Source organism: Castor canadensis, chromosome 2 (assembly GCF_047511655.1).
Source record: "Castor canadensis chromosome 2, mCasCan1.hap1v2, whole genome shotgun sequence".
NCBI classification, from domain to species: domain Eukaryota; kingdom Metazoa; phylum Chordata; class Mammalia; order Rodentia; family Castoridae; genus Castor; species Castor canadensis.
Genome location: NC_133387.1, coordinates 157,917,268 through 157,939,831, shown reverse-complemented (window position 1 = coordinate 157,939,831; position 22,564 = coordinate 157,917,268). Strand labels below are relative to the sequence as shown.

The 22,564-nt window shown below is 37.3% G+C and overlaps 1 protein-coding gene across 16 annotated transcripts in view; it reads left to right on the top strand.

Moving 5' to 3' along the window:
* Positions 1-22,564, top strand: part of Csnk1g1 (casein kinase 1 gamma 1) — a 175,854-nt gene that overhangs the window by 130,525 nt on the left and 22,765 nt on the right. For all 16 annotated transcript variants that reach the window (XM_074066200.1, XM_074066203.1, XM_074066197.1 and 13 more), the window contains 6 exons: positions 3,043-3,194; positions 4,999-5,233; positions 10,815-10,900; positions 12,983-13,067; positions 13,341-13,489; positions 14,300-14,407. In XM_074066200.1, coding sequence (XP_073922301.1) covers positions 3,043-3,194; positions 4,999-5,233; positions 10,815-10,900; positions 12,983-13,067; positions 13,341-13,489; positions 14,300-14,407 — 815 coding nt within the window. The remainder of the gene's footprint in view (positions 1-3,042; positions 3,195-4,998; positions 5,234-10,814; positions 10,901-12,982; positions 13,068-13,340; positions 13,490-14,299; positions 14,408-22,564) is intronic.

Here is a 22,564-nt window from a genome sequence, read left to right as displayed (position 1 = left end):
CAGTTAAATAACCAATGTCAGTTTATATTTGAATTGATGCCACACATAATCCATGTAACATGGAGGTGAGTTTCATTCATACTGATTTTGTGGCTTTACAAAGAGAAATCTACAAGGTAGCTAGAAGGAAATCTTAGCATTAATCAGAATTTGGATTTTAAAAGGAACCAGTTTTAATCCCTCCACTCTTAGATTAAGAAAAACCAATACACAGAGAGGGGCAAAGGAACTTGCCAAAGATGGTAGCAGAAGCAAATACTAGATCTAAAACTCTGACTTCTATAGTGATATTTTGGACATAGTGCCTCTCCCAGAAATGTTTTAAAGCCATTCAGTGACCTAGAAGTGTCTTGAGAATCCTAGCACCTGTGGTGGGGTTGGAGGGACCTTGTTGAGATTTCAGGTTTCTTAATAAAAGCAATAAGGCAGCAATCAAGATTCCTCATTCGGGCTGGGTAATATAGCTCAGTGTTTAGTGCCTCACATGCATGACACCCTGAGTTCAATCCCCAGTATCACAACAACAACAAAAAAAGAACTCCTCATTCTTTGAAGTTCCTAGGCAAAAGTGTGGGCATTGTAATTGAAATTATAGACATTACCCATAATACTTTTGTGAGTTCTTCATAAACTTTGAAACTTCTGGAAAGAGATGCCTAGATTTAATATTGAAGATTTTTGAGAACAAGAAGATCATATGTCTCATTTTAATTGATGCTTAAGAATTGGCAGTGAGCTAAGTGAAGTGGCTCAAATGGTAGAGCGCCTGCCTGGGAAGCTTGAGGCTCTGAGCTCAAACCCCCATGCCGCCAAAAAGAAAAAAAAAAAAAAAAAAGAAGGAATTGGCAGTAAATCTAAGATATTATGCCAATATTATATTTCTAAGCAGGACTGACTTTTTAACTTCTACTCTAGAAAGAGATATTGTGCCCAAACTTCCAGTTTAGCCAGTAAAGAGGTAATGTGTTTATTAAGTAGGATTAGATTTGGCTGTTAAAGAAAAAAACAAATGATTTCAGTTCATGTAATTCAGTCAAGTAAGAGATTGAAAATAAAAATCCAGAAAGAAGATAATTCCGGCATTGGTATGGTTACTCTACAGCCATCAGGTGCTCAGGTTCTTCTCCTTTTCACTCTACTCTTGGCACTAACTTACATCCTCATTGTACCTGATAATTCCAGATGGCTTTTGATACACCAAAGGGACATACCTCCCTCTTTTTTTATTACTTTTTTGTTGTTGTTGTTGGCACTGGAGTTTAAACTCAGGGCCTCACATTTGCTAGGCTTGTCCTCTTACGTGAGCCATTCCACCAGCCCCATACCCCTCTCTTGAGTCAGCTTTCTTAAAACAACTTTCCTAGAACCACCCCACTCATTGATTTCTTCTGCATCTATCTCATTGGTGATTCCTATTGTCAAGGGAAGCTAGAAATGGAAGCTGCTTTTTGCAACAGAAGTTCTGTTATTAAATAGAGATGATGGGAGAATGGATGTTGGGTAGGCAACCAACAGACTCTACCATAGCTATTTTTTTTGGTGATACTAGCTACTCGGAAGGAAGAAATCAGGAGGATCACAGTTCAAAGCCAGCCCAGGCAAATAGTTCCTGAGACCCTATGTTGAAAAAAACCATCACAAAAAAGGGCTGTGGATTGGTTCAAGGTGTAGGCTCTTAAGTTCAAACCCCAGTACTGCAAAAAAAAAAAAAAAAAAAGTTGAAAGAAAATACTCAAGTTGTTCAGTATTTAAGCTGAACAAGATTGAACCGTGATCCTCCTGATCTCTGCCTCCTGAGTAGCTAGCATTATAGGCGTGAGCCACTGGCACCCGGTGGAACAAGATAGATTAATGCAGTATGTGAAATAGTTAATATGCATATACCACACCAATGAATCACATTAACTCCAGATATGTAAGACCTTCCCTTGGGAAAAGATACATTGGGTATGCATTATCTCTGCCTATATTTCACCCATACAAATAAAAAGAGAATGGAAAGATGGAGAGAATTTTGTTGTCTAAAATCTTGGAAGCTGGAGACATGGCTCAAGCAGTAGAGCGCCTGCCTAGCAAGTGCGAAACTCTGAGTTCAAACCCATTACTGCCAAAAAGAAACCACAAAAAACTTAGAAGCAAAAGCAATTGACAGCATATACAGCTGTAGACCATGATATACATAAATGTGTGATAAGGAAATGTTTCTGCTCTATGAGAACAGGATAAGTTTTTAAAGTGTTCTGTAGTTTCCTAAATATCCACTGTTCTTATGGTGCAGTTTAACACATATTCACTGAATGCCTCATTATTTACAGTGCACTTTAAGGATGAAATTTATTCACAAATTGCCATTTATGTGAGAAAGTCTACATTTTGGCTTGTTATAGCTATGAGTTTCAAATCTGAGGAAATCCAGCTTTATTGTTATTGATGGTGGTTTCTTTCCTCTTTTCCTTTTGTAATTATTTATCAGCAGCCAAATGCTAAGTGTCTGCTGACTTTTCCAGCTGATAGAAAACAGAACACTACAGAGACTCCTCCTGAGAAGAGAGCCAGTTGAGCTGGTCTAGGGGCAGGCTGCACCTTCTTTGACCTCATGCATTCAATCTGAATTCTTTGTGGGGTGATAGTTGCAAATAGCTCCTGTGGCTTTGGTGGTAAGCATAGGAAGTGGTAATGAAATTAGGTAATGTGACAAGGTCTGTTAGTCTGGCCTTTGAGCTTCATTAAGCCATCCTTTGAACCTTTTATAATATTGCACTTTCAGGCATCCTTTGTGAAAAATAGTTTACTCTCTGATCTAATAATGGATCATACACTGTTTTCTCTTATATAGTAGTACCTTTGGAAATCTAGTATTAAATAACTGCTCATTTGAACATACTGTGTTCCACCTCTTAATAGTTCCTATTGATGCTATTGTGCTCAATTTAACTTTTCTAGTAGGGACTGTGAAAGGAAATGGAAAAACCTCACAAATTATACTTTATTGTCTCATGTTTTGGTTTTCCTGTTTCCCACCCTTTTCCCTTCTGCTTTCAGGTGAAGGTCTCCCACAGGTATACTACTTTGGGCCATGTGGGAAATACAATGCCATGGTGCTGGAGCTCCTCGGCCCTAGCTTGGAGGACTTGTTTGACCTCTGTGACCGAACATTTACTTTGAAGACGGTGTTAATGATAGCCATCCAGTTGGTAAGTTTTGCTATTCCAGAAGGTAGGCAGCTCCCCCAACCACACCTCCTTTTGTGTGTTTTGGTGATTTACTAGCTGTAGTGACACTTATTAATTAGTTATTGCACAATTGGTAGCATTTTGGGGCAAAAAAAATTTAACTCAGAGAAGTCACACTGTATCTGCAGTTTTCTCTGTTTTAAGAGTTTGTATCATGGAGCAATATTCTGCCCTTAACTGAAGTGGAAGCATGTAATTTACATTAGGGAGAAAGAGGATGATTAGGTGGAGCTGGACAAATTCAAATAATTTCTTCATTATTTTATTTTTAGTAGATTTTAAACAAGTTCACACAGTTGCAAATTAGAAAAGATTGACAGCAACATACTGCACTAACCCTCCTTCAGAGTTGTAAGACCAAAAATTTTCCTTAGTTCTCTGGCATATTATACTCTTTGGGCTGGCTAAGAGGCAGCTCTTAAGAGTTCCCACCAAATTACACACTGATAGCAGTTTAAGGAGTGGTTGCAACAGTTCCTTTGAGAAGTTTGTGAGGTCCTCAGGGGAAGGATTTAGATACATCTTTATTTGTTTGAAATGATGATAGTCTCGAGACCATCCTCCAGTAAAAAATTGTAAATATTAGAAAACTGACTTTCCTTTTGAGTCCAAAATCCAGATGCCTAAGAATCCCTTTCTATACTAAATAGAAAAGCCTTGTAAGTAGAAATATTTAATGAAATTTGAGAAAGTGTTGCTTACTTCTTATATTTACTGTAAAATAAAAACTATAGTCCTATAGCTGGCAGAGAGGCTCAAGTGGTAGAGCACCTGTCTAGCAAGTGTCCTGAGTACAAAACCCAGTACTGGCAAAAACTGCCCTCTTTAGGGTAAGGCCCTGAGTTCAAACTCTAGTGCCGCCCCAAAAAAGGGAAAAACTGTAGTCCTCTTTCTCCTACTGACTAACTCTGATATCAGGCCATATTAAATTCTGTAGGCCTTAACTTTTCTTAGAATTTTTATAACAATGAGAGCTGGACTTTTGTCCAGTTGAGGGCTACAGTATGAGCAGGATATGAATGTGGCAGTGACATCCTACCTGGGAATACTTCTTTTCTCTCAAATATTTACTTTAAGAAGTAGCATATAAACAACTAATCCCATTCACCATTTGCCTATTGTGACAGTATAAGGTAAACTTACATTATCACTTTAGCCAAACTGTATTATCACACTTTTCTTTTCTTAATCTTGATGGTTGTTGTATGTATTTCTAGCAGAAAATATTTTTTGGTTTATATGTCAGTAAAGTAGGTGGTAAAAGAAATGAGTTTATTACTTATTTTTTTTAATGATACTGGGGTTTAAACTCAGGGCTTCACACTTGCTAGGAAGGTGCTCTACCACTTGAGCCACACCTCCAGCCTTTTTGCTGTAGCTATTTTTCAGATAGAGTCTTGCAGGGTTTTTTTTTTTTTTGCCTGGGCTGGTCTAGAATCACAATCCTCTTGATCTGCCACCTCTCAAGTAGCTGGGGATTACAGGTATGCACCACCATGTCCAATTTATTTTTATTTTAGTGATTAAAACTTTATGCTAAACCAGACACAATGGTACACCGGTACTGCCGTAACTGGGAGGCTGAGGTGGGAGGATTACTTGAGCCTAGGAGTTCAAGAACATTCTGTTTCACATACTGAAGCAAAAAACAATAACAGCATCAGTAAAAACTAAAAAAGGAAAAGAAATTGTTTTGATTTTTTTCCCCAATATACTTACTTAAAATAGTTCTGTGGTTTTGTTTTTGTTTTTTTTCCTCTTTTAGCTTTCTCGAATGGAATATGTACACTCAAAGAATCTCATTTACCGAGATGTTAAGCCAGAGAACTTCCTGATTGGTCGACAAGGCAATAAGAAAGAACATGTTATACACATTATAGACTTTGGACTGGCCAAGGAATACATTGATCCTGAAACCAAAAAACACATACCTTATAGGGAGCACAAAAGTTTAACTGGAACTGCAAGATACATGTCTATCAACACGCATCTTGGCAAAGGTGTGTTTATTTACTGCTCCATGAAAGGAGCAGGTCATTTGAACAACTTTCTATTCCAGTAACACTTTTATCCCCATTGTACGTTACAACTTGTAGTACTTGTTGCTTCACAAGGTAAGTGATTTTTTTTTTCTTTCTTTTCCCACCCCCTCTCCCCCGCGGTGCTGGGGATTGAACTCAGGACCTTGCGCATGCTCAGCAAGCGCTGTAAAACTGAGCTGCATCCCCAGCCCAAGGTAAGTGATTATTATACTTGAGAAGTTAAAATGGTAAGTTAAAGACTTTCTCAAGTATCTTAATTCTTTACAATATGCTTCTTGATACTTAGTTTCTCAGTGGTGTGAGAACTTAAATTACTGTAACAAAGTGATAATATTTGAATGAGTTTAATAAATGATTGAGTTATCTTCATGTGTATAACCCAGTATATGACAATCCTGAGAAAGACATTGGTCTGATCTCTCAATTGGGGAAGAGGGCTTCATTTAAACATGGGCTAGGTTTCTTTTTACAGTGTGTAATAAATATATAATTCTTCAGAGCTTCTCTTATTCAATGAAAATATATTTGCTTTACCATGAGTCTTATATTTTATTAGGGATGAACATTCTATACACATATTACTAGAAGCTCTAATTAAGACAGAAGACTTTATTCATTAGAGGAGCTAGTCCAAGAAAAAATATTTGTGAGAGAAACCTAAGGGACATTAGGGAGGCCAAACAGGAAGAACTGTGGGCCCCTTTCCAGCTTCTCAAATAAAGCTTCCCTTTAAAAAAAAAAGCTTCCCTTTTTATTTGTTTTAGATATTGGGCTTCCACAGAAGATTCTGTTTGAAGAAAAGGTTCCTAGGTAATTGAAAAATATATATGAAAATCAACATCATGTATAAACAGAATATTATCAGGTTCCATACTCCCTGGCATAGCTGATTATATGAAGTTTTTAAATGTTAATGACTATTACACACTAATAGACATTTTAAAGACTAATATGATTTTTACTAAGTTCCCTCATCAAGTAAATTACACAGGTGTTCACATGAGGATTTCCAGTTATAGTGAAGAATAAAAATGACATTACAAAGTAGTATGATAAAACTTAAATTGAAATCTTGAATGCTAGCAGGACTTTTTCAGTAACCACATAAAAATCCTTCCTTTATAAATGTGATACTTTAAAATTAGACTAGAAAGTCCTCATTGTCACTTCAGAAGAGTTACTTAATCTTCTTGAACCCTATCTGTAAAACGAGAGTAATGTTTTAGAAGGATGCTTTGAGGATTGAGTATAGACAGTACTCATCCCTGTCCTAGTCCATTTTCTTTTGCTGTAACAGAATACCTAAAATTGGATAACTTATAAGAAAGGGGGTTTATTTAGCTCAGAGTTCTGGAAAAAGTAAAGTTCAAGATCAGGTGACTTCATATGGCAAGGGTCTCATGCTGCATCATAACATGACATGGTCATCACATGGCAAAGCACAGGCTAGAGTGGTAAGGGGCACATGTGAAAAAGAAAGAGAAGAAAGGGGCCACTTTCTAATAATCCACTCTCAAGAGAAGTAACCCAAGACATAATCCAGTCTCACAAGAAAGACATTATTCCCTCTTAAAGGCTGACCTCCTAATACCACTATATTGGCAACTGAATTTCAACATCAATTTTAGCAGAAACATACCATGCAAACCATAATAACATCAAACACAGGTCTCAGAAAGTTCTCAACATCCCCTTCCTCCTTCATTATGACACGTAATCTTCCTTTTTACAAAAAGACTGTATCTTGTAGTGAAATCATGGTTTTTGGTTTAATTTACAAACTCTAGAGGTTGTTGTTTTAATCCCTGCTTTCTGTGCTCATGTACTCGATTTATTATGTCAGAAAAGTTAAGAAAAGACAAGGGATGAATATCCACTTTAGTTTGTATAAGGTACGGCATGGTTAAGAAAAAGGGATACAGCCAGGCACTGGTGGCTTATGCCTGTAATCCTAGCTACTTGGGAGGCAGAGATCATCAGGATCGCAGTTCAAGGCCAGCCCAGGCAAATAGTTCGAAAAACCCTATCTTGAAAATAACTAACACAAAAAAAGGGCTTTCAGAGTGACTCAAGTGGTAGAGTGCCTGCCTAGCAAGCATGAGGTCCTAGTTCAAATTCCAGTACTGCCAAAAAAAGAAATAGAAAAATCCTGCCTCTTCCTAATAATTGTGATTTTGGTCCAATAGACTTCCTTCCACAGCTTTGGTTATTTCATCTATAAAATTGGTATGATACTAATCCCTGTAACAGGGTTCTGTGGGATAATGTATATAAAGTATTTAGTCTGGTACCTGATAATAGTAAGTCCACTCCATATGCTAGTTATCCTCATTAGAATTAATTCAACAAGACATGTTTTAAGCATCTACTGTGTATCAGAGTAGGGTCTTCATCTCTTGTTCTGCCATTCCTACTAGAACTTTGAGTTTATATCCACACTTGCGCTTCCTGAGTTCCAAAGTTTTTCAGGTCAGATCCAACCAGTCACTGTATTTTGTACTCTCCGTGTTGCAGAGACTACTTATTAAGGGTGTTGCTGCCCTTTAAACTGTGTCTCTAGTGTCAAACCAGAGAGATTTTCACAGGAACTCTAATGTAATTGGTTTGGAAATGTGTTGCATCTTTTATGCTGTAAGGATGGGAAAAAAGACTGGAAAATGTCAAATGATTGGAGAGAGCTGCTGTTTCAGATGAACCACATTCTCACTGATTAACCCTGATTGAGACAGCCCAGTTTGTTTATTTCATGATTGAAATTAGAGCCAGAACACTGGGTTACATTTCTTTCTACCAAATACATTTAACTTAAAATGAGGGATATAATGCATGTAAACCAAGCACATCTTTCTGATTGTCGAAAGCAAGCCTTTATAGTGTTGAAGAATTTTGTCTCCTACTGATTTCACTGGTGTTGAAACCTTTCTTCTTTGCGAATATCCTCCATGAATAAGTGAGGAGGACATGTGGAAATAATGAGTTGAACAAGTGTGAAGTGTTGAAAGTGTGGAAAGAAAGCATGCTCTGGTTTACTCTTCTTTTTTTAAAGCCCTAATGGTTTGTCATCAGTTGCTGGAAAATTATTTTTCACGTTATCTAAATTGACTGTTGTCAGATGAGGAAATTAAAACCCAATATAGGTGACTTGGTCATGCTTAATTTCACTAGATTAAATTAATGGAAAGGGTGAGCCAAAACCTCTGTCATTGACCTGACAGAGGAACCATTCTTCTTCCTGTTATCCCTTTATTCCACAGCTGTTTCTTATGGTTCTCAGTATTTTAAAATTTACTTTATTATTCCAGTGAGTTTGAATTTTTTTAAATTTCATTTTATAATTGGCTTTGCTATGGAGAGAAATCTTCCCCCTCTTCACCCCTTGCATGTCCTAATACTGAAAATGTGGTCAGTTCGCCCTCTAGTGCTCAACTAACTAAAATTTAAACATTTGGTGATTTTTTTGTTTTGTTTTAAATTACCAGGGGAACCTCTTATTACAAAAAAGTGGATATAAAAATATAGAGGTGATGAATATGCATGATACAGTGTGAGAAAATGCAGTATGGTTTCTTTTTCTGCTCTTCTTTATGGGAGGGTTCAACTCATCCCTTCATTTGTGTGTCTTCGTGTTCTGTTAACAGTTTTTGTATAATTGGTTTTGTTTTCAATTATATTTAGTATTTATTGCAACCTTCAGACAACCTATGTAGACAAAAGCATCTGTAGATCTTGCTGTTTATTTCATTTTTGGGGGGGAGGGGAGGGCAGTACTGGGGTTTGCACTCAGGGCCTCACACTTGCTAGGCAGGTACTCTTCCACTTGAGCCCCTATTTCATTTTCTTTTTAAGATTATTTTGCTTGATTTTAACCAGCCTTGGTATCATTTATCTTTCTGTGGAGGTGCCTTCCTTCATTTCTTTCCCATGTTTAACACTGAGGAGTGAACTCAGAACCTTGTGCATGGTAAGCATATCCTCTGTTACTGAGCTATATCCCCAGTCATGGATGCTCTCTTTCATTTTTAAAACCCTCCTTCAAACTGCTACTTAGAAAGTTGCCTTTTCTTTCTTTATCTACTATGTAGAGTACTAGTCATGCTTTCTTACGCAAATTTCCCAAAATTTGATGCAGCAGTTAACCAGTGCTTCTGTATTTCTCAAGTTAGTTCAGTTGCGTTCCTTGCCTATGTGGCAGTCTTGGATTTTACCTTCTATACACACACACACACACACACACACACACACAAATACACACAAATTGAAGGTAGTACTTGGCAAGTAGTGGTACACATCTGTAAACCCAGCATTTGGAAGGCAAAAGCAGGAAGATTTTGAATGGTAGGCCAGCCTGAGCTATATATCAATTTCCAGGCCAACCTATGCTGCATAACGAGACCCTGTTTTAAATTTTAAAAAAAAATGGCAGCACCTTTGGCTCACACCTATAATCCTAGCTACTGAGGAGGCAGAGATCAAGAGGAATGTGGTTCGAAAGTAGTCCTGGGCAGATAGTTTGTAAGAACTTGTCTCCATATATACCCAACACAAAAAGCCTGGTGGACTGGCTCAAGTGATAGAGCGCCTGCCTAGTAAGCGTTAGGCGCTGAGTTCAAGCCCAGTACCAGACCAAAAAAAAAAAAAAAGTAGTGGTAGCCGCTTGGCATTGCTTATGTAATTTCTTTGGATAAAACCCTAAACTTTAGAGAAATAAACACATAAAATGTCTACAATAACCAAAATTAGCAAATTAGAAATAGAAGCATGTGCTAATATTCAGTCTGACATCTAAAGAATGTAAAAGATGTTTTCTGAGATGAAATTGCAAAATTTTTATTACCTATTCTGCAGTTAACAATTCATCTTCCTAACTCAAAGGAAAGAAAACCCCAGCAACTTGTTTTAGTTAAGTTATAAAGATGTGCAGACCCTTGTTTTATGTGCCCACAGAGGGCACCTTAGTATTGAACTTTAAATTTGATTATGGGACATGGAGAAATGTGAACTAAGAAGTGATGCATTGATGTTTGCTTATATGAAACTGAATGTTAAGTGTTAATTTTTATGATGAATGAAAATTGCTAAGCATGTATGCCAAGCATTCTGCAGCTCGTGTGTTTGCAGGCCTAGCCAGAATGGACTATTTTAACAGTGTTAGCTGCTGAATCTGCTATTCACTTTCTCTCGTGTTATCAGAGAGTATTGTAGCCTATTTTCTAGAAATAGCATTTCATTTTTATTATTTCACTTTCAGGTAGATAACAACATTGAGTGAGGAGTGGTTTACTCATTGTTTAATGATTAGGGCTTGATTTTAATTTAGGATTTGTTCTTTTCAATTGCTGTTTCTTTGCCAGTAATAGACAAAGGAAGTCCACATTGTTCTTTGGCTTTGATCTAAAGTACTGTTCCTGGCTTAGATATACAGAGAATTAGTAAGCAGAGCCTTTCCTGAGCACAGGGTTTCGGAAGGGATTAGTTGGGTTTGAACCTCTTTCTGCTTTAATAATTGCGAATGTAATGTGTGTTCTGTCTTCCCTTTTAGAGCAAAGCCGGCGAGATGATTTGGAAGCTCTAGGCCATATGTTCATGTATTTCCTCCGAGGCAGTCTACCCTGGCAAGGACTCAAGGTACTTTGACAGTACTCAGTAAAGAGCTTTGTCTCTTTGCTCAGTTGTTAATGAAGGAGCTGATGGCTTGGAATCTCTAAGAAGCACAATGGGGAAGATTTGCTACATAGATGAGAAGTGAGGATTAGTTACGTTGGTCCTGCATTGTAAATGCTCACCTGGCTTTGCAGTCTGTGTTTTGTTCACATTAGACTTCTTTACATTCTTAATTATTCTTTCTTTGTATTTGGATTTTCCATAATCTTTTCTTTCTTTCCCTCCCAGCCTTGGCAGTGCTGCTATTCTCTCTCTATTGATACCCCTCCTCCACTAACACTGTGTAGTGGGAGGAGTGTTTCCCAGGGTGTTAAGGTATTTCTGGAACAAATTGATGACAGCAGCTGCTAGCTACATTGTTATCAGAAATGCCAGTAGGGCATGCCCTTAAGGAGAACTAGAAAGTATTTGTTCATCCTACCTAGACCAAATGAAATCTAGGTTTAACATTGCTTTTCAAATGTGTGATTGAATAAATACCTTTTCAGACAATAGCCATTCCTTATAAAATGTGTAATTTGAACAAGTAGGCAGTACAGGACCTGTGTGTCAGAGTTAACAATTAATACAATTATAACCATTATAATTATTGTGTCATGGCTATTGACTAGGAAATGGTGAGTTTCTAATCCATCTTAAGAACCTTGTAGATAGGTAAATGTAAGACATATTTTTAGTTGCAATTTATTTCAGCATATTAGTGTAGAAAGAAATTTAATCCGTAGCTTGGGCAACTCCTACATTCCCTTCCTCCAGAAGGGCAGAATGATTCATTTTGCTGCACTCTCTAGGATATTATCCTAGAAAGTAAGACTTCTATACCCTTTGCCCTGTAACCTGCCCCCAACTATTTCAGTGGTACCTCATACATACTAGGCAGAAGTTCTTTACCACTGAGTTATATCCCCAGCTCTCCAGTCTCAAGATTTTATTTCTTTGACCTTAAATTCCTCTCCTGACAGCTCATTCTTTTAGTCATATACACCTTCTCACTCATAGTAACAGCTTTCTTTTTTCATTCTTTTTTTTTCTTAATGGTGTCTTTTATTTATGTTTGTGGTACTAAGGATTGAACCCAGGGCCTTGAGCTTGCTAAGCAAGTGCTGTGCCCCCAGCCCAACAGCTTTCAAGTAGTTACACATCCTACTTGCTCATCATGTAGCCAAACAATATATATATATATTTTTTAATCATTTTTACATTTATTCATATGTGTATACATTGTTTGGGCCACCTCCCCTCCCCCAAAAAACAGTATATTTTAGTGTACAGTATTAATTGCTTTATACTCTCTTATGCTCTGCAAATCAATTTTAACGGTAGTGGTAGATTTAAAATCTGTCCCACTTTGATTAGATTACTGTTGCCTAAATCTGGGTGAAGTAGGCTAGGTTGAGTCTGATAAAAATCTCTGGTCTACAGGCCAGAAGCCCTCTATCTGCAGTGCTAAGCATACCACACTCTGTACTGCTTTGAGCCACTGACACTCCAAACCTATGAGCCATGCCTATACCACAAATAACTTTTTTCCCCACATGGAAACACATTGAAAGGCTTTTTCTTTTTTCCTTTCACTTGTGGTCCTTCTTTTCAGTTCAGTTTCTCAATGTGTGAGACTGTATCTGTTTTCCTCACTTGAATTAGACACTGTTTCTAATCTTTCTTTGAGCCGATCAAATAGTTAGAAGGCTGAATCACAATTGAAATGTAATTGCCATGGGAAGTTACTAAGGTTTGTAACTTTGAAAATACTGCTGTATAATATATATTTTGTTATCCTAGCTGTTCATGTCATCATATTTAATGATGTCTATCTGAGACTATTAAAATACAATTCCAAGTAAACTTTGTAGAACGCAGCAAATATTTGCACATATCTAAACACAGCATCTCAATATATTCTCATTTGTTAATGTTAGAAAAAAAAATTAAGATTGACTAACACATCCTGCCAATTTAAATGCAACATCCACTGTGTCCAAAAACATTGAACCTCCTACACCTAGCCTCTCTTTTTAGGTAACTTTCTTTCTTTACTTTTCATAGGCTGATACATTAAAAGAGAGATATCAAAAAATTGGTGATACCAAAAGGAATACTCCCATTGAAGCTCTCTGTGAGAACTTTCCAGGTAGGATGCTAAAAGGATACTACAGCCAATATGACTGAATCTTTGAAGTAGGTGGAGTCCATGACTTGGTATCTCTAGATAAGGGCACTATCCACGTAATTTACATTTCCATTTATTGTTATTTAGACCAAGATAGCCTTATCATTTTTATATGTTCCATAAAGAAAATACTAGTGTCGAGCAGTCTTTACAAATATCTCTGTATGACCCAGAGATTACCCCTATGGGAACATTCTAGTAACGAGCATGACCTTTTCACCTCTTTCCTAACAGAGGAGATGGCAACCTACCTTCGATATGTCAGGCGATTAGACTTCTTTGAAAAACCTGATTATGAGTATTTACGGACCCTCTTCACAGACCTTTTTGAAAGGAAAGGCTACACCTTTGACTATGCCTATGATTGGGTCGGGAGGCCTATTGTAAGTATCCTCTTTTCACCCCATTCTTCCTTTCTCAAACCAGCAAGGCCTCTTTATTTGCCAGTCTTTCTGCTTAAGTCTTCAACAGGGAAATTCTCCTTTGATTGTAGACTTTGCAATTACAAGCCTTTTCAGGGTGAGGTCATAAATTGGTCTTTGAGAGTAAGGAATTAGGAGTTAATATGTTTTTAAGATTATAACTTTTGTATCCTGAGATACTGGAATTTAAGCCAGTTTGTTTTTTTGTTTGTTTGTTTGATTAATTGGCTTGGGATTTCTTTTTATTTATTTATTTATTCATTTGGTTTTCTGAGACAGGGTCTCACTATGTAGCCCAGGCTGACCTCAAACTCACAATTCTGCCTCCACCTCGCAAGTGCTAGAATTCCATGCATGCACCACCACTCTCTGCTTAAGCCAGTTTGTTTTTGTTTTTGTTTTTCCAAGTTTTATTTGAATGATTCACAAGTTGGTGCTATATACACTGTGAAAGACTTCTTTTGGAGTAGAACCCACACCATTGGAAACTTGGATTCACTGTTCTGGCCAGAGGTTCACAAAACCAGAGAGTATTGTAATAGATATTGCTATAGGATGGTTTTTATTACCTTGGAAGGTAAGCTGTTCTTTAGTGAATTATTGAGGACCAGACTGTCTCCCTTTTTGCAGATGAGCATACTGAGAAAACAAGATAACATGAAACATTATCTTGAAAAGAATTACTATGAGAATTAGAATGTTGCTGTCTTTTACAGAGACATCAGGTTGAACTCGGTTTCCCATTTAAATTTTATTTATTTATTTTTCTAGCCTACTCCAGTAGGGTCAGTTCATGTAGATTCTGGTGCATCTGCAGTAACTCGAGAAAGCCACACACATAGGGATCGGCCGTCCCAACAGCAGCCTCTTCGAAACCCGGTATGTGTTGGTTTAATTAATTGTTTTAGACATTCCTGTTCTTCATAGCTGATGTGAAAATCTAAATTTTCCATCTTCTCTGTGTTAGTGTCTATACTAGATTTAAAGAAAAAGGATTGCTATTTCTCACTGATTTAGTGTGACATTCTAGCAACCTTCCAGTCATGTGTAATTGCCCTGAGATATGGCCATATGCCTTATATGAGGAATGTAGTCTAAAGAGTCTGGGCTGTCAGTGTGTGCCAGTTGAAAGGAGAGCTGACTATGAGTTAGGATTTGAAGCAGTCTGCCACAGACCCAAATGACCTAAATGTGTAGCGTGTGCCAGGTAGCCCACTTTGGGTCTCATCTGCACTCTAGTCTGAAGCTCCTGCCAATTTTGTTCTTTTCTTGCTGATAAAAAAATGGGTGGGTCATTTGAATTTCCAGCTGACCTGGTGTACTATACCTTGTCACTGTATCCATATTAATTCTAGAACTGGCCAAGATATTTGAGATTGTGTCATTATTTAGAAAACTAGTGATCTAGAGCTTTTTTTTTTTTTTTTTTTTAAAGGAGTAGGGATGTAGCTCAGTGGTAGAACATTTGCCTTGCATGCTTGACACGCCCTGAATATAATCCCCAGCACTACAAAAGAAAGAAATTTTTCAAAAAATAGCTAACTGACTGAGAGTATTTATGACAAAGGATTTTTATCTTCATATCATCAGTATTACTAAAAGAAAAACAGAAACCCCAATATATAAATAAGCAAAAATATTATATATGTATATATATAAAGTTATTATCATATATCAGATTAGCTTGACATCCCCATCCTCTTGACCTTACTTTTTTAACATACATTTTTATCCGGAAATACAATCAATAAATAACATCTCATACACAGATGCAAGTACATAGGCTAAGAATAGTATATAGAAATATAAACATACTCTTATACAGTAAAGTATGTCCACAAATATAGATCATTCACCAGAAAGTATATACCTTTAGCAAAATAAATGGCTTTGTGGGTAAGAAAAACTATATAAAGGCAGAAAAGCTGTGCATTGGAGAGTACATAAAAAAGTGGGTAGACAAGCCAGGCACAGGTGTAAACCTAGCTACTCAGGAAGCAGAGATCTGAAGGATCAAGTAGCACAGCCTGGACATATAGTTCAAGAGACCCTAACTTGAAAAAAACCCATTACAAAATACACGGTCTGGTGGAGTGCCTCAAGATGTAGGCCCTGAGTTCAAGCCTCAGTATGAAGTGGGGGAAAAAAGTGGGTAGACAAAGGGGTGGGAATGTGACTCAGTGGCAGCTTGCTTGTCTACCTTGGGTGAGGCCCCAGGTTAAATCCTCTGTACCATTTAAAAAAAAAAAAACCTTACAATTTGACTGACTTCTTATTTGACAACAGAATACTATTGATTGATTTCTGCAATTGTTCTCTTCCACTTCCCCTCTCTTGGGGGAGAGGGAAGATTGGGCTTGTTTGTTTTGATTTTTGTTGGAATGGGATTTGAGCTCAAGCCCTTGAGCATGCTAGGCACCACTTGAGCCATGTCTGGCAGCCCTTTTTTTGTTTTGTTTTTTGTTGGGTGCTTTTTTGTGTGTGTGTGTGTGTGTGAAACGAGTTTGAACTCAGGGCCTCACTTGCTAGGCAAGCATTCTACCACTTCAGCCATTCTGCCAGTCCCTCCCCTTTCCTAAAGGTATAGTTGATGGATCTACCTCAAATCCTTTATTGAATAAACCACATTATAGTAAATTGTAAGACATTTATGCGGCAGAATGTTATATAGCCACTTAAAATAATATTGAGGAAAACTTGTAGCAACCTGAAAATGTTGATGGTTTATATAATGAGGAAATCAAAATATAAAATTATAAATGCCCTGGGCATTGGTAGCACATGTCTGTAATAGTCTCCAGAACTCAGAGGCTGAGTCAGGAACATTCCAAGTTTGAGTCCAGTGTTGGCCTCAAATGATATCACAGAAAAAAAAGAGACACTGGAAATCCATTTACCCACAGTTTAGAAAGAATTTTACTAGCAAGGATTCAGAATCCAGCTGTAGGACGGAAGTATAAAATTTGCATTAAAGTGGGAAGCTGTAATCCTATAACAGTCATGGGATACTAAAAACAAATGTTTTGAGACTGTATCTCAAGACACAATAATAAGTAAATTAATTAAGTTTATGTCTCATGATTAAATGAACAAAATCAATGGAAGGAGATAATACCAGAATATTAACAGAAGTACTGTTGTAAGTGGTAGTATTCTGAGTTATATGTGTGGGTTTTGTTTTTTTGTGGTACTGGGGCTTGAACTCAGGGTCTACACCTTGAACACTCCACCAGCCCTTTTCTATGAAGGGTTTTTTTGAGATAAGGTCTGGTGAACTGTTCGCCCAGACTGGCTTCGAACCATGATTCTCCTGATCTCGGCCTCCCGAGTAGCTAGGTTTATAGGTATAAGCCACCGCCACCTGGCCTGAATAATGTTTTTCCAAAATATTTTAATGAACTTTTATTACTTTATAATAAAAAGACATTTAAAAAGAAAATGTATGGAAAGAAAACAATAGATAAGTAGTGCAGTCATGATCAAAATATATCACTGGTCCTATTTTTAGAATATATTTGAACTAAAACATGTTTCCTTTAATTTCCTTTTTCTTATTCTTCAGTGAATTCATAATCAATGCCATTGTTTTTAATGGATTTTAAAAGTATGGGGAAAATAAATGGTTGAAAACCGGATGGTCAGTGTAAAAAATGAGGTAGATTGTGCCTTGTAAATTTCGGTGTACTTTCAAATGAACTGTCTTTGACTATTGTATATTCTGTGTGTCTAGGAAAATCTCATGTGAAAGTCAATTTTGAAAGTCTCTCTTTGATTTTTTTTCCCCCTTTTACAGTTTTTAGTATCCAATGCCTGCTAAGAGGGTTACAGTTCCCCACATTAATGCAAATTTTATACTTCTTTCCCAGCAGGATTCTGAATCCTTGCTGGTAAATTTCTTTCTGCACTGTGGGTAAATGGATTTCTAGTGTCTGCTCAACCTTTACACTGTTTTTTTTTTCCTATAAGCTCATTTTCATTACTTTTGCTCCATTTTCAGGGTTTGTTCCTTTTTATTTTTTGTGAGTTTTCTTTTTCTCCTTTACCCAAATGTCCCTCTTTACTCTAGGAATTGAGAAATTTATGATATTTCTAAACTCATTTTTTACAAGTTTTGAAGTCAGCAAAAGAAGAAAATGAAATCACTCCTTTTTTTTTTTTTTTATTCATATGTGCATACAAGGCTTGGGTCATTTCTCCCCCCTGCCCCCACCCATGAAATCACTCTTTAAGAGAGGTAAACAGATACTAACTTTAAGGATATCCAATCCTTTTTTTTTTTAAAGCAACTTTAACTTAGTAAATCTGAGCTGAGAATCTGCTATGTGAAAGCATATACTGTGGATAACAAGATAGTAAGGCGAAGTCCTTGTCTTCAAAGAGCTGACAAGTAGATAGTTAGCCAGATAACTATAACATAAAACAGAACAAATAAAGCATTCTCAATATTATCTCTTGGGATGGGAAGAAGGAGACATTTCATCTAGTCTAGTCAGAGCATGACAGATTATTTCATGACTACAGCTGCGTTTGAAACACTTTGGGAAGAATAAAGTAGAGACAGACAAGGTATGCCAAGCAGAAAGTATATGAGCAACAAATGTGTCCAGCTCGATTTTAATAAAATATTTGATATGAATAAAGAAGTCCTAGGAGACAAAGGTAGGAAAATAGGTTGGAACCATTTGATGAAGCTCCTGGAATGCTGAACTGGAGAGTTGGTGCTTAATTTTAGTAGGAATAAGGACTAAAGGTTTGTTGGGTTTTTTGTTTTGGGCAGTACTGGGGTTTGAACTCAGGGCTTCATACTTGCTAGGCACATGCTGTACTACTTGAGCCACATCTCCAGCCCAGCTAATGTTTTTTTTAAGCAGCGGGCTGATAACGATAAAAACTTTGCTTTAGATATCTTTTTGTGCAGAAAGTGGTATTAGCAAGACAGCCAGTGTGGAGACCAATAAGAAGGTAATGAATGACCTTGGGAGGTAAAGGGAGATAGATAGGTTGTAGTAGGGAAAATAAAATCCAGTTGAAAAATGCTACGGAATACAATATATCAGAAATTTCAGTTCATGTGTGTATTTCCCTAACACATAAATCAGTATCTACCATAGTGGGAACTTGATAGATAATTGTTTGAATGGTAAACAAATCAATGAATCAAATTAAGGGTGTAAATGAAATCAGGTACTTTGTTTATTTAACCTTCCATGAAAAAATAAACATTAAACTTCTCTCTCTGCTTGTTTTTCATTTTCACAAAGAGCCATTCTGTGTGTTTGGCAGCCAGAGTAGCTCTAAATTTTCTGCTTAAGGGAGTGGGTGTAAAAAAAAATACAGCAGTCTATTGCTGCAAAGAAAAGTTCAGTATCATTAAACCTGAGTAAAATGGACTGGAGGTGCGGCTCAAGCAGTAGAGTGTCTGTTTTGCAAGTGCTGAAGCCCTGAGTTCAGACCCTAATCCCACCAAAAAGAAAAAGTACAACCAAAAAAAAAAAAAGTTAAAAAGAATTACTCTTAAACTCATATATGTCTCCTTTTAAAACTATCTTAATACTGAACATTTAACATTTTTAATATTTTGCTTAACTAGAGAAATATATTAAATCATGAGTTAAGATAGAATAAATATTTGTAAAAGCTGGATCCATTCACAAATATCCCAGTTGGGCTAATCAGTCTTTTCCATCATATTGCCCTTGACATTTGTCCTTTTCCAATTCCAGGAATGGTTAAGTCTTGCTTTGGTTCTGACTTCTCTTTTGAAAACTCTGCATTACTATCCAGCAGCAAAGGGATGAAAACTAATATTTCTACCTATTTCCACCTGGCAAAACTTCCCTTGCATTCTCTGATCAAATTCTTTGAGGAACTAAGTCCTACTGGTATCCACAGATCTGATATTAGAGGGTAACATAAGGTACTGTCAAAGGTGTATTGAGTATTCTTGCTCAAGTTACTCAGTATAGATTCTTGCATTGACTAAAATGTGCATACAGCAACCCTCTCTCTGATCTTTCAGAACTTTAAATCCAAGCTTGTAACAATCCTTACTCATATAAGTAGTACACAAACATATGTTTTAGCAATTTTGATAGTGTTTCTTTTTTCTCCCATTGACTCCTTTTATTTGGTAGGTTTTCTGTGAGCATATTTCCTTAACCTAGAAGGTTACAACAGATCCTGTTTTGAGATTTAAAAAAATCATATTGAAGCCTGGCATAGTGTGCTGTCCTATAAATCCCAGCATTCAGAAGGTGGAGGGAAGAGAATCAAGAGTTTGAGGCCATCTTGAACTACATAGTGAGACCATGTCTCAAGAGAACAGAAAATATCATATTAGCCATCCAGAAGTATTCAGATTTATCAGACATGATATCCTATCCCTGGTTCTGAATCCCAAAATATCATTTATTCTTCTTACATGTTGTTGCAGCATACATTTAAGGGAAAGAGTTTATTCTTTGTAATATTCTACTAGATAGACTGTTCCCTTGCAGACTCTTTCAATTTGACGGGGAAGATCAGTAAAGCCACACCAGACGTGGTGGTGCACACATGTAATTCCAGCAGTAGGAAGGCTAGGAAAGGAGGCTTATGAGTTTGAGACATACTGGGCTACATAGTGAGACCTTGTCTAGAAAAGAGGTTGGGGGGGTCCTGGAGGCATGGCTCAAGTGGTAGAGTACCGACTAGCAAGTGTGAGGCTCTGAGTTCAAGCCCCAGTACACACACACACACACACACACACACACACACACACACACACACACACACACACTACTTAAAAGGGTCAAATCATTTAAAGAAGATACGCCTCCAGTAAGAGTTTTAAGCAATATATGGCCTTATTGCTTAAAGGGAGAGGGTGGGAGGAGGAGGGAGAAATGACCCAAACATTGTATGCACATATGAATAAAAAAAAAAAAGAAAATTATTAGTTTAGTGCTGATGTGTTTGCTGAATAAAGCTTGTTATGAACATAGCCTTTCCAGAGACATTCCAGGTTGCTAAGCAGCCGAAATAATCAGAAATCTTCATAAAATAAATATCTCTTTTTAAAGGTTCAGTAGTTGTAAAAACACAAATGCTGATTAATTCTCCACTCCCTTCTTTTTACAGAGTACTTTTTAGTTCTTATCGAAATTCAGGGTTTGCTTGTTGAGATGAGTTTTTTCGCCTCCTGACTTGTGTGTGGTTTCCTAACATGCTGCCTGCTGTCTAGTAGGAGCATGGGCATAGGGACTGCCTCTAACATATAACTCATTTCAGGATAGGGCTGCCATTCCTCATTTCAGGAACATTAACTCTAAGGGGAAAATTGAATCAAATGTAAACATGCAAGATCTTTTTCTTCTTTTGAGGGGTGGGGGCAGCATGGGGTTTGAATTCAAGACCTCATTGCTAACTAGGCAGATGCTTTTACCACTTCAGCCACTCCACCAGCCCTTTTTGTGTGTGTGTGGTGAGGTTTTTTTCAAGATAGAATCTTGTGAACTATTTCTCCAGGACTGGTTTCTAACTGCAATCCTCCTGATCTTTGTTTCCTGAGTAGCTGGGACTACAGGTGTGAGCCACCAGCACCTGACGTTTTTTCTTCTTTTGTTCTGTCACCTGGTCACTACTGTTAACTTCTGCTCTTAATTCTCTGTTACATAGTTTTCTTTTGTACAAGTTTTCTTTTGTAATTCTTTTCATTTTTTGAAACAGGATCTCACTGTGTAGTTCAGGCTGGCCTGAAATGTGTGATCTTCCTGCCTCAGCCTCCCCATATCTGGGATTAGAGGCATGCACCACCATACCCAGTTATATTCTTAAATATTTTGTATTTCATCAGATAACTATATTCTATTTCCTTGTAGAAGAGAATTAGTGATAAATCATAATTCCCTAAGAGAGTGAGTATCTTATACCATTTTGAATAAGGGTAGGATTGAATATGAACAGAAAGTTGCAGCTTCTTCACTTTCCCTCTTTTCCCCCTCCTCTCTTTCCTCTTGAGTTGGGTGTCATTATGTTGTACAGGCTGGCCTCAAAACCCTGGGCTCAAGCAGTCCTTATACCTCAGCTTCCCAAGTAGCTAGGACTAAAGGCACATGCCAATATGTCTGGCTCAAGTTTCAAACTTCCAGAATGGTTCTGGTGACTTTTCTTTTTTTTTTTTTAAGAATTTCACAGAACTGGATGCTGGTGGCTCACACCCGTAATCCTATCTACTTGGGAGGCAGATCAGGAGGATCATGGGTTGAGGCCAACCCAGGCAAAAAAATGAAACTCTTATCTCAGAAATAAGCCAAAAAGGACTGGCAGAGTGGCTGAAGTGGTAGATCTCCTGCCTAGCCAGCGTGACACCCTGAGTTTGAGTCCCAGTACCACCAAAAAAAAAAAAAAAACTTCACAAAATTGATATGCCTCACTCACTGTATGACCCTATATGGTATTGAGCATGGAAAACTCTCTTATGATTCTTATTAGCTCAAATTAAATATGCATAAGGTTTTTGTTACAGTATTTACATACATGCATATAATGTACTTTGATCAAATTTTTTGCTTAATTTTTGCTTTTTGTGTTACTGTGTGTTGAACTTAGAGCCTTGTGTTTGCTAGGCAGTTGATCTACAACTTGTCTCCAACTTTTTTTGCTTTAGTTACTTTTGAGATAGGGTCTCATGTTTTTGCCTGGACCATCCTGGACCACCAGTCCTCCTACTTACGCTTCCTGCATAGTTGGGATGACAGGCATACACCACCACACTTGACTATTGGTTTAGATAGGATGTCCCTAACTTTTTGCCTGAGCTGGCCTCAAATCTAGTAACTGGTATTATAGGTGTGAGCCACCAAACTCAACCCTCCAAAAATGTTTTCTTTTTTGTTTTTGTTACTGTTTTGGGTTTTTTTTCCTGCAGTACTAGGGTTTAAACTCACTGTTGCTAGGCAGGCACTCTGCTGCTTGAACCAGCGCCTAAATGTTTTTTATTGGTGGCAACGTTTAAAGATTTTTCAGAGCCAGAAAGCGAAATGGATAAGGTTTTTT